Consider the following 12,698-nt stretch of genomic DNA (forward strand, 5'->3'; position numbering starts at 1 on the left):
GAAGCTCCAGCTGCCTGACTCCACAGTGGCTCAAACTGGAAAGACATCATGCCATTCTCCACTGGCTCCGGTTCACATCTGGTGCCAACTCACAGCCTAAGTCAATCTTCTAGACCAGCTATGGATCAAAAAAACCTTACTAGATCAGTGCCTCCCACCTCCATCCGTGGTCCCACGATCCAGCTGGGCTCCTCTGGGACAAAGCAGACTAAAAAAATCCCAGGGTGAAGCTTGCAAATGCCAAGAGATTAAAGAGCTCTTGATCAAGAGGTGCCTGACTGTTGAAGGAGCTGCCAGACAGCTGACTGAGCCAGACCCTGACCATCTTCAGAGCGGGCTGCAGGACCCACCTGTGCCAAAACTTTCTTGCCCTAACTGACAACAAGGAAATATTAACATGGACAAACAAAACCCACCCAATCCAAGAGCACTTCCTAGGAGACGTGCAGAGCAGAACCTACTATGAAGTCCTCTACAGACAACATTGTCCAGAGCTGTAGTCGATGTGTACGCAAACAGAATTAAGGCCTGGCATATGCCACAACCAGCGGTCCATGGAGTCTGTGTGGATTGTAAAAATACTACAGCACATTCCGATGAATTTTAAAGTGGAGGTTTTCCGTGAATTAAAAGAGCAATTAATCATGCACTGACTACAGAATCCCCTGTGTGTATTAGTTATTAAATTCAGTCCCTTTGATGCCATTTCCCTGTTTTCAGTTTGAGATTGTAGGAAAAGCATATTGGCTGACTGTTTCTGCTAGAACAGCCAGCAGTGAAATAGTTAATGTTGGCATTTAAGTCTTAATCACTGGTAACAAGCCATTGAGATGAAGGGGACAGTTCACACCTCTCTGAGCTATTTTTCAGGCTTTCTGCAAACACAGGAAGCCAACACTGCATCAGTGCCACTTGATGCCTGTTTTCAAAGTTTTCTTCCTAAACAAAAAGAGTAGAAACAGAGACTGTTTTCTGAAAGCTCAGATTCTCGAACATACTTCTGCAGCAAGGGGTGAATACTGTGGCTGTGAAATAATGGATATACTGGCCTTTGACTATGGGCACTATAGAAATATAAATTAAATACAGAGACAGGCACCTAGAGATATTTCAGAGTTTGGGAACCTGAGATACAAAGATGCAACAATGTTTGTAAGGTGCTTTAATTGCTAAGGATGCTCATTATTGGTTCATTTAGAAAGACTGCTGGGGATTAATCCCTGCAGTGGCTTAAGGGGAAGTCTCTCTGTGATGCTATTGACAAGCTGTTTTTTGAATGGAAAGGTAACAGGGAAGTGATGTTGATCCAGCTGGGTATTCAGTGGGGCAGAAGGTTAAATACTCCCTCGATTTAAGGACTGATCAAAGCTTTTGGTCAATACTTCAGGTTTCTTGATGCGTCTGTACTTACAGCACCTGCTCCGTGCCAATGTTGTCACCAACAGCAATAGTGTCCGCTCCGTCCATTGCAACTGCAGTTAACTCAGTGCAATTAGCATGATGAGTTTTCAACATCCATCATGGAGGCATGGGTTATGGTCCCTGCTCACGGCAAACCACCTCAGTTATTGAAGCTGCCAGAGAGCCCCCTCCATGAGGCTCCATTATGGGTAACAGGCTCAGCATTCATATCAAAATGCACTGTTAGTGGACGAACTAAATCCTGGTAAAGGTTCAGCAGGTGGTCCCTGGGCTTTGCAATTCATCTGTTACCAAACAGCTTTGGGTCAGCTGCCAGGCGGTGCGGTGATAGCATACAGTCGTTGGAGATGACCTGATGTGCAGGGGAGTAACTGGAATCACTGTTGCAGAGTTGGTAGTTAGTTGTGAGGGGTGGATGCTAAGGAGCCATTCTATAGGAACCAGCAGACATGGAAAGCTCTGTCCACAGCGGCCAGCAAGGTTTGCTTCTCTTGGGAAGGGACCAGGGGCGGTTCTAGTTTTTTTGCCGCCCCAAGCATGGCAGGCAGGCTGCCTTTGGCGGCATGCCTGCGGGAGGTCCCCAGTCCCGCAGATTTGGCAGCATGCCTGCAGGAGGTCCACCAGTCCTGTAGCTTCGGCGTACCTGCCGCCAAATCCACGGGACCAGCGGATCTCCCGCAGGCATGCCACTGAAGGCAGCCTGACGGCCACCCTTGCTGGGACTGGCAGGCCGCCACCCGGGGCTTGCCGCCCCAGACATGCGCTTGGAGCACTGGTGCCTGGAGCTGCCGCTGGAAGGGACCCTGTCCTTTGTTAAAGGAGAGCTGTACAGGAATAAATGTGATTTTTGTCTGGGGGGGAGTGGAGGGCTGTTTTTAAGCACTATATGAATTCACAGTATCGATTTGGAGGAGAGGGAGGGTGCCCAGGATGGTAGTGAGGAAATGAAAGGGGTGCCAGGCTCACATGTGTGCGGGGGGTGGGGGCAGAGATGGGTTGCAGACAGCACAGTAGGAAATGACAGCAGAGATGAAGCACGGAGCTGAGTTGCCTTTACTCCCTCCCGCCGTTTTTCACTTCCTCCTGAGCAAGGGGCTGCCCAGCCTCAGCGCCTCAGACAAAGGTGCCACGCGCTAGTGCTGGATGCGGTTCTCTGACCCGGCCCCTTTTCAAGCAAAGGTTTGGATGTCACAAAAGCATCAAAAGTTTACATGTTTAGCTGAACCTAGAAGTCTCCTGTTCCCACCCTCTGCCCAAATCTCCAAGGGGGGGGGGCAGTAATTTACTACCCTCCCACCAAACTCTTTTGGGGGGAGGAATGGCCTGCAGGCTTGTTCCTTGCTCGCCTCAAGGACCCTCATCCCCACAGTCTCCCCTTCAGAGGGCTGCATTCCTGCTTGTGGTGCTCATGTGGCTAGGGTAGTTTCTCTAAGGGCCAGTGTGATCCCTCAGCCTTCCTGTGTAGTCACCTTAGTTGGGTCTCATTTCCCCATTGCCCTGGCGGTGGTCTCCTGTCCCTCTCATACACTGCAGTTGTCAGAAAAAAGGCTGATGTGCTCATTTGGATGGTGCATTTTCCGTCACTTGTGAATGCTGCTTCTCTTTGAGTGTCAGAGAAGTGCATGGGGCCAGAATCTGATTGACCTTGTGCTGGAGTAAATCAGCAATAAAGCCAGGGGTTAGATGGCCTTACATTGGAATGAGGCCCAATGCTTGTGTCTAAGCCAGGGAAATGAACTGATTTTGATATGTGTAAAAAATGGCTCCTCCTCTCCACCCCTCCCATGTCTGTATGTATGGTTAGGGGAGGGTTGCACCAGCTCATTTTCCAAGTATAGACAGGATCCTAGAGAAAACAAACTAGGGCTGAGAAGCTCCTCTTGGGTGGCTTACCCCAGCTTCAGCATGTGTGAGGAAGAAAATACTGACGCCCCCTCCAAAAAGGTGTGGCTGCTTGGGGAAGCTGAGTGGAAGGAGGTTCAAAATCATCTAGTCAAAATCATCACCTAGTGAGGCCAGAGCCAAGGCTACTAGGAGGAGAAAATTGGTAACAGTGCAGCTAGGACCTGGCTTAATAGCCTTTGGAGATTGCAAACTTGGACAGGAGGCCAAGTTCTGCCCTTGTGGATAACTCTAGGGCTGGCTTCAGCAATGTTATAAAAGGAATTAATTTGGCCCAGTGGTGGCAGATATGCCCATAGCATTTGTGTGGCCAGGTGTACAGAGAATGGCATTGCACAGAAAGTGGCACAGAGGGATGGGTGTTTTTATGACATTTCTATCCTGGCAAAAGCCCTAGTGCAGATGCAGTTCTACTGTCATAAAATGTGCTTTAGCAGTATAGCTTATTTTGTTCAGGAAACTGGTATAAGGTAAGTCAGCAAAAGAACTCATGTGCCTGTGTTCCTACTAGCAGTGTTTGCCCATATAGCTATACTGGCAAACCCTTTCTAAGGTAGACAAGGTTTTAGTTTGCATTAAAGCCTCAGGCCTGTTAAAAGCCTGGCTTCTGGGAATGAGACTCCTAGCCTCCCATTATTGCATCAAGCCCAGGGGCCATATTTCACCATCTCACTTCAAGTCAACAGATCATCATAGCTATCAAAATCCAGAACCTGCCCATACAGTACAGTGTCAATTACTGTGGCACATTTGTAAAACCAGCAGCAAGCAAGAGAGAATGTTCCCAATCTTTATTACTGTAGACCCAGAGGAATCCATTGTGCATATTTCAGATACAAAGATCACCCCTAAAGACTTCTCTTTCCCTGCTAGGAGAGGGAATGGAGTCTTCTTGTGCCTCTTGTCGCTGAGCCTCTTTCCTTCTTCAAAGCACGTTTAGCCAAGTCTGACAAAGAAACCACACATGACAATTGAAAGCAATTTCTAAAGCACTGGCAGTGGAATCGCCATCAATAAAATGACATTTCCACCACACATCCGGCCACAGACCTAGCTTACATGATATGTCAAAATCAGTGCAAAATGCTGCACTACCCTGATAGCGTCCCTTAAAAGTCAGGACGTTTAAAGATTAGGGTTCTTACACTCCTAGATTCTACCCCCTAATACATATACATAGTAGAGAATACAGGAGGCTGCCTTTATGATCAGAACAAGTTCTTGAATACTTTGTCCATTAAAAACCGTATCACCAAATAAATGCAGGCATCAGGTTTATTTCAACATGTGATTTTTAGGAACAACACGTGATTCTTGTTCCTAAAAATCCATCATATCCAAGCTCCATCTAGTCCAGGCTCCTGTCTGACAGTGATAAGCACCAGAAGCTTCAGAGGAGGGTGAAGGAAACCCTACTGCAGGCAGATGGGGGATAATCTGCCCTCCAGGAAGGCCTCATTTTAATCCCTAATAGTTGTTAGATTGATTTAAACCCTGAAGCACCAGGTTTCATCTCTCTTCCAATTTTTTGTTAACACTAACTTTTGAAAGTTTGACTGTTTTTATTATCCATGTAAGTGTCCAATCCTTCTTTGCCTCTTGCTAAATTTTTGGTTTCAAAGACAACCTGTGTCAGTGAGCTCCACATTCTAATTATGTGTTGCGTGAAAACACTTTTTTTTCCCCATCAGATTTGCATTCACTATTTTTCAAATTTCTTTGACTATCTGTTCATGTTATGAGACAGGGAAACTCCTGCTCTACCTTCTCTAGACCAGTCATTATTTTATGTATACTTTTATCATGTCCTCTCTTTCTCACTCCTTTCTAAGGTAAATCCTAATCTTTTTCATCTTACTTCATAGGAGAATTTTTAATCTTTAATCATTCTCATCACCCTACTCTGAACCCCTCTAATTCTGCAATAAAATCCAGCTATCCTTTGGCCAGCATACATATATAGTCATAGCACCTGCAGCCCAGTGATTATTTCAGTGTGTAATCACATGGCTTTGTTTTTTATTTGTTTCCTCTCCCGAGCCCCCATCTGACTCATGGCTCACAGGACTACATATAGTGTATTCACTCACCAGTCTTTCATTTCTGTTTTATTCTCCCCCTAAAAAAAACAAAATCAAAAAACAAAAAAAAAGGAAATTTAATGCAAAAATCCTATAGTAACGCACTGTTGAGTTTCTAAACCATTTGTTATTTGTATTTCAAAAGGACAGAATTACACACTGCGGTAGCAGTTACTCAGGGCTTGTCTTCGCTACTGTGCTAAATCAGTGCCACTGCCTTCAATTCAGAAGCGCCAATTTAGCACATCTGGTGAAGACGCATTATGTCGACAGGACAGCACTCTCCCGTCGGCGTGACTACTCCACCTCAACAAGAGGTGGAAGCTATGTTGGCAGGAGAGTGTCTCCCACCGACATAGTGCAGCGTAGACACTGCTTTAAGTCAATATAACTTACGTCATTCAGGGGGGTGGTATTTTCATACTGCTGAGTAACATAACTTATATCAACTTAAGCGGTAGTGTAGACAATGCCTCATTCACAGTATACCTGAAGTTCTACACGCAAATAATATTACCTGGTACACAGAATGGCCAGGTGGTTATACAGGTAAGTGATGTAAAGGGGAAGTACGTAGTGATATTATAAGCTCATTATATTATGTGCAGTAAATCGATTTGTAAACAAATAGCTACACCTTGGTGTGACTCTCTTTCTACACACGTAAGCACTTCTGATACCTAGTGTGGCTACGCCATGTTTCCATGAACAAGTTGGATGCATTTGGGGTTGGCATTTATTTGAGTTTAAGTTTGAGATTCTAACCCTACAAAAATCAGGAATTTGAAAAGGAGAGATCCAACAGCTCAGTGAGTCCCTTGCAGATCGATAATCAAATAAATGCACTGCACACATTTGCAGGATGTTGCTTCCAAACATTCTGAGCTTGAGCAATCACACACTTGCAATCAAGGCAAAGTCAGCACACCAACAAAATGGAATTTATGCTCTTTCCAAATACATTCACCAGGAAAGTCAGGCCAAATGGTAACATTTCAGGAAAGTTATAAGCACTTGAAACTGTGGTCTTTGAATGAATGTGTCACCTCAGCCATAGCCATATTTCTGCTACCAAGCCCCAGTACAATAGGGCCAGATGCTGCTTGACTTGCTCATGTGAACAGTCCAACTGCGGCTAGTGGGACCACTCCTATGAGCATGGGGTTATTAACACAAGGAAGCTGGGAGTGAGCCTCCCCTCTAGGTAGACGTGTGCTAGCTCAGTTTGAGCTAGTGTGCTAAAAATAGCAGTGTAGCCGTTGCAGCTCGGGCAGCCCCCCAGCTCAGACCCAGGGGGTCAGGTGGGCTTGAGAGCCCAACCCCAGCCTCCACATGCTATGGACAGTGGCAAAATAAGGAAGAGAAGTATGTAGTGCAAACTCCCAGTTCTCTGAACTAACCTTCCCATCCCTTGACAACCATAAGTGGAATTTCACTGTTCAACAGTTAAACTACATCTTTAAGGTTTAGACAATAAAAATCTCTGGGAGTTAAACCAAATACAGTGACAGACTGCTTTGGACAGGGGCTTCTATGGCATAATGCTCTCAGGACTGCTTCCAGGCAACAATGCTGGCAGTCTGCAAGAGATCCAGATGTTGCTGCCCCTGAGGGACGTTCTGATGGAGAGAGAGATGCTTCTCCATCCTGTGTACAGTCAGGCTGGTGCCCTGAACAAAGCGAGTGCAGCTTCCTTCCCTCCCCCAGGGACTGAGCCCCAATGACTGAGGCAGGGAAAACAGATCTCAAACTCACCTGACTCATCTTCTCTCTTTGCAGGGGCTACGTCAGCCAGCGATTGCCTGTCCGATGTAGCTGAATGGCTCACCACTAACCCTCCCTGCTGGGTCTCGTCATGCAGTGCATCATACAATGCTTGGCTGGCTAGGACAGCATAAGGACTCTCTCTAACCTCTGCCGCACTCTGTTCAGCAGTTGTTCTGCTGAGAGCAGAACTGGCTGCCACAGGAGGAGGACTCCCTGGTATCTTGGTCACAGATTCTCCATTACCCAGTGCCTGCTGTCCCACCACTGAAGAGTTCTGAGCCACTGCTATGTCCGTGCTCCTGTGGATGATCTGATGAGCAGCACTGATGTGTTTCCGCTGGGACTGCCTCACTGTACACAAAGAAGAGAGAGGATTTTCCCTTGGAGCCATATTGCATGAATTCTCTGCATGGACACCCACCCTCCCTCGCTCCCCCAAAGGCAGCTCTTAGCTTACAGGAGCTATGAAAAAGCCTGTCTCAGGAAAAATCACACCCTTCTGGTTTGGGCTGATAGGGTTCTACTGCCATCTAATAACAGCAAGCAACCTTGCATTTTGCTTTGAAGGCAAGCTGTGGAAATGGACAGACCTGCCAAGTGTGTTTCTCTCCTACTCAGGGCAAAAGTGAGAAAGGTACTCCTGTGTTTTAAACGCATTTCCCCATCACTATTTGTTTATTGAAACAAATCTTTGAAAGAGTGCATCTGAAATCTGTCCTCTAAAACCCATGATTCTTACTCTAGCCCTGGTGCACACACTGGCTTTTTACAGCTCTGTTATTACAGGATTCCTTATGAGTGCTGAGCTGAGTTTACTGCAGGCTACTGCTTTGTTATTGTAGGTTTGCTGATGAGTGCTGAGTCAAAGAATACCTGAAACTGGAGACAGAGGAGACCCAATAAGTCACCTAGTTTATCTCCCTGGGCCAATGCAGGACGATTCCTTACTGTCCATTTTATAGTTTTCCTCCAATCAAAGCCCACAGGTAAGTGGGGAACATGGAGACCGGGGAGATGGGTCGGAAACTAGAGGGAGTGTGGGCTATATTGTCAGAGAGAAAGGAGGGTCAGGACAAAACTGGGAGGAAAGATCAAACCAGTATCTTAGATGCCTATATACAAATGCGAGAAGTATGGGGAATAAGCAGGTAGAACTGGAAGTGCTAATAAATAAATACAACTATGACATTGTTGGCATCACTGAAACTTGGTGGGATAATACACATGATTGGAATGTTGGTGTGGATGGGTACAGCTTGCTCAGGAAGGATAGGGGAAAAAGGGAGGAGGTGTTGCCTTATATATTAAAAATGTACACACTTGGACATAGGAGACGGGAAGTGTTGAGAGTCTCTGGGTTAGGCTAAAAGGGGTAAAAAACAAGGGAGATGTCATGCTAGGAGTCTACTACAGGCCACCTACCAGGTGGAAGAGGTGGATGAGGCTTTTTTTAAGCAACTAACAAAATCATCCAAAGCCCAAGATTTGGTGGTGATGGGGGACTTCAACTATCCGGATATATGTTGAGAAAATAACACAGCGGGGCACAGACTATCCAACAAATTCTTGGACTGCATTGGAGAGAACTTTTTATTTCAGAAGGTTGAAAAAGCTACTAGGGGGGAAGCTGTTCTAGACTTGATTTTAACAAATAGGGAGGAACTCGTTGAGAATTTGAAAGTAGAAGGCAGCCTGGGTGAAAGTGATCATGAAACCATAGAGTTTGCAATTCTAAGGAAGGGTAGAAGGAAGAACAGCAAAATAGAGACAGTGGATTTCAGGAAGGCAGATTTTGGTAAGCTCAGAGAGCTGATAGGTAAGGTCCCATGGGAATCAAGACTGAGGGGAAAAACAACTGAGGAGAGTTGGCAGTTTTTCAAAGGGACACTATTAAGGGCCCAAAAGCAAGCTATTCCGCTGGTTAGGAAAGATAGAAAATGTGGCAAAAGACCACCTTGGCTTAACCACGAGATCTTGCATGATCTAAAAAATAAAAAGGAGTCATATAAAAAATGGAAACTGGGACAGATTACAAAGGATGAATATAGGCAAACAACACAGGAATGCAGGGGCAAGATTAGAAAGGCAAAGGCACAAAATGAGCTCAAACTAGCTACGGGAATAAAGGGAAACAAGAAGACTTTTTATCAATACATTAGAAGCAAGAGGAAGACCAAAGACAGGGTAGGCCCACTGCTTAGTGAAGAGGGAGAAACAGTAACAGGAAACTTGGAAATGGCAGAGATGCTTAATGACTTCTTTGTTTCGGTCTTCACCGAGAAGTCTGAAGGAATGCCTAACATAGTGAATGCTAATGGGAAGGGGGTAGGTTTAGCAGATAAAATAAAAAAAGAACAAGTTAAAAATCACTTAGAAAAGTTAGATGCCTGCAAGTCACCAGGGCCTGATGAAATGCATCCTAGAATACTCAAGGAGCTAATAGAGGAGGTATCTGAGCCTCTAGCTATTATCTTTGGAAAATCATGGGAGACGGGAGAGATTCCAGAAGACTGGAAAAGGGCAAATATAGTGCCCATCTATAAAAAGGGAAATAAAAACAACCCAGGAAACTACAGACCAGTTAGTTTAACTTCTGTGCCAGGGAAGATAATGGAGCAAGTAATTAAGGAAATCATCTGCAAACACTTGGAAGGTGGTAAGGTGATAGGGAACAGCCAGCATGGATTTGTGAAGAACAAATCATGTCAAACCAATCTGATAGCTTTCTTTGATAGGATAACGAGCCTTGTGGATAAGGGTGAAGCTGTGGATGTGGTATACCTAGACTTTAGTAAGGCATTTGATACAGTCTCGCATGACATTCTTATCGATAAACTAGGCAAATACAATTTAGATGGGGCTACTATAAGGTGGGTGCATAACTGGCTGGATAACTGTACTCAGAGTTGTTATTAATGGTTCCCAATCCTGCTGGAAAGGCATAACGAGTGGGGTACCGCAGGGGTCTGTTTTGGGACCGGCGCTGTTCAATATCTTCATCAACGACTTAGATATTGGCATAGAAAGTACGCTTATTAAGTTTGCGGATGATACCAAACTGGGAGGGATTGCAACTGCTTTGGAGGACAGGGTCATAATTCAAAATGATCTGGACAAATTGGAGAAATGGGCTGAGGTAAACAGGATGAAGTTTAACAAAGACAAATGCAAAGTGCTCCACCTAGGAAGGAAAAATCAGTTTCACACATACAGAATGGGAAGAGACTGTCTAGGAAGGAGTACGGCAGAAAGGGATCTAGGGGTTATAGTGGACCACAAGCTAAATATGAGTCAACAGTGTGATGCTGTTGCAAAAAAAGCAAACATGATTCTGGGATGTATTAACAGGTGTGTTGTGAGCAAGACACGAGAAGTCATTCTTCCGCTCTACTCTGCTCTGGTTAGGCCTCAGCTGGAGTATTGTGTCCAGTTCTGGGCACCGCATTTTAAAAAAGATGTGGAGAAATTGGAGCGGGTCCAGAGAAGAGCAACAAGAATGATTAAAGGTCTTGAGAACATGACCTATGAAGGAAGGCTGAAAGAATTGGGTTTGTTTAGTTTGGAAAAGAGAAGACTGAGAGGGGACATGATAGCAGTTTTCAGGTATCTAAAAGGGTGTCATAAGGAGGAGGGAGAGAACTTGTTCACCTTAGCCTCTAAGGATAGAACCAGAAACAATGGGTTTAAACTGCAACAAGGGAGGTCTAGGTTGGACATTAGGAAAAAGTTCCTAACTGTCAGGGTGGTTAAACACTGGAACAAATTGCCTAGGGAGGTTGTGGAATCTCCGTCTCTGGAGATATTTAAGAGTAGGTTAGATAAATGTCTATCAGGGATGGTCTAGACAGTATTTGGTCCTGCCATGCGGGCAGGGGACTGGACTCGATGACCTCTCGAGGTCCCTTCCAGTCCTAGAATCTATGAAAAAAAACCCACTCCCATCCTTTGCTTGGGTGACAATTCCCCAGTCTAAAGCGTTCAGCCTACATTTTCCTTTCCTTAATTTTATCCCACTACTTGTAGTTCCCTCTGTGTTTATAGCTTTCCGATATTAATACACTGTTCCCCTCCCCCCAGTCATGATTTAAAAAGTGTTTTGTTGTGCAGGCAGGATTGAACCATGGTCTGCAAAAGTCCACGGTTGTCCCAGGGTTTGGGTCCATCTACACTGCAAGACTGAGTCACATTTTAACTGCAACTGAAACCCACGTTGACTCTTGTGGCTCTAACATGCTGAAACCAGGTCTCCAACACGGTCATTGCAACAGTATAGATGGGACCGCACTATCATGTCTGAATATCATTAATGTGCTGATTACATCTTCATTATGGGTCTGGAAGATGAGTAAAGTAAGACTGGGTCTAACACTAAGCCCTGCAGCTCCTCGGACTCAATACACTGCCAGTGACCAGCTCTCATTTGTTTTCTTGAGTCTGTTTTCAATCCACATGGCAGTGCTCCTCTTTTCCAAGGCATTTTGACTTCATTTGGAGAGATACTGCATCAAATGCTAAATCCTATGGAGCTGCTGCACTCCCTTCTATTGGAATTCTATCCAAAAAAGGGGTGAGAGTTGTCCTTTCTAAAGCCTTTCTAAAGGTGCAAGAAAGATCATATAGGCCCTGTCCCATAGGCCTATACACAATCATAGGTCGCCCAGGGATCCAAGTATGGCCAAGGAGGTGGCCTGAGTGGAGGCATCCATGGGCGCTTGTACCAGTGAGATGGTGGCGGTGGATATCTCTCACAAGTGAGATCAATTTCCTCAAAGACCTCTGGAAAAGTGCCTCTGTTGGAATGGAGACGAGCACCTTGGACAGATAATTGAGAGACCGAGGCAAAATGTTCATTAGAATCCTCCTCTTACAGATCACTCTGGAGTGATGGGAGCACAGGAAGCAACAGAAAGTAAAACCGTCAGTACTGGAAAGATATCTGGAGGTCCTTGGTATCAAGAGCAGACTGGAGCTGAGCAATGGTGATGCGGGTGTCTTGGACACAGTGAGGTCTTGTGGAAAACAAAACTCCAACAGTATTCAGAGTGTTGTTGGTACAGTGCCCATGGCCTGAGATGAAGTAATGGCGGCTGATACAGTTGACCGTACTGAATCTCAAATGCTTGGAGGGGGGGAATGACTCCAAATGGAGCCCGAGCAGACTTCTTTACTGATTGAGAAGAGGTAGAGCTCTTCTCGCCACCTCACTCCTCTGATGGTATTGATGGCCTATCAGAGCCCCACATTTTGAAGTCTTCAGGCTTTACAGTGCTCTCAGTATCTGAGGAACCAGCAGCCTTGTGGGTAGTGAGTCTGAGACCGATGGATGCCAAAGTGGCAGGTGTCATTGGCAACTATGATTTCGAGGTAGATTCCCTACCTGGAGAATCTGAGGCACTGTTTTGGAAGTCTTATGAGAGGAATCTTGGGTCTTCCTCTTAGACACCCTCGAGGAGTGCGTCTTGGAGACAGCAGAGGTAGCCAACTGACTGGAGACCGGCATACGGGGGATTCCCCTGGCCTGGATCA

The 12,698-nt window shown here is 45.6% G+C and overlaps 1 protein-coding gene across 4 annotated transcripts in view; it reads right to left on the reverse strand.

Moving 5' to 3' along the window:
* Nucleotides 1-4,100: 4,100 nt before the first annotated feature.
* Nucleotides 4,101-12,698, reverse strand: part of CFAP91 (cilia and flagella associated protein 91) — a 59,433-nt gene continuing 50,835 nt past the window's right edge. For 3 of the 4 annotated variants that reach the window (XM_054043200.1, XM_054043201.1, XM_054043214.1), the window contains exons 17-19: nt 7,161-7,523; nt 5,415-5,443; nt 4,101-4,270 (exon numbers count right to left, since the gene is read on the reverse strand). In XM_054043200.1, coding sequence (XP_053899175.1) covers nt 5,433-5,443; nt 7,161-7,523 — 374 coding nt within the window. In that variant the 3' untranslated portion in view covers nt 4,101-4,270; nt 5,415-5,432. Of the gene's footprint in view, nt 4,271-5,414; nt 5,444-7,160; nt 7,524-12,698 lie in introns of those variants that run through there. The other variant, XR_008446603.1, reaches the window with a different exon arrangement.

This window comes from Malaclemys terrapin, chromosome 1 (genome assembly GCF_027887155.1).
Source record: "Malaclemys terrapin pileata isolate rMalTer1 chromosome 1, rMalTer1.hap1, whole genome shotgun sequence".
NCBI classification, from domain to species: Eukaryota; Metazoa; Chordata; order Testudines; family Emydidae; genus Malaclemys; species Malaclemys terrapin.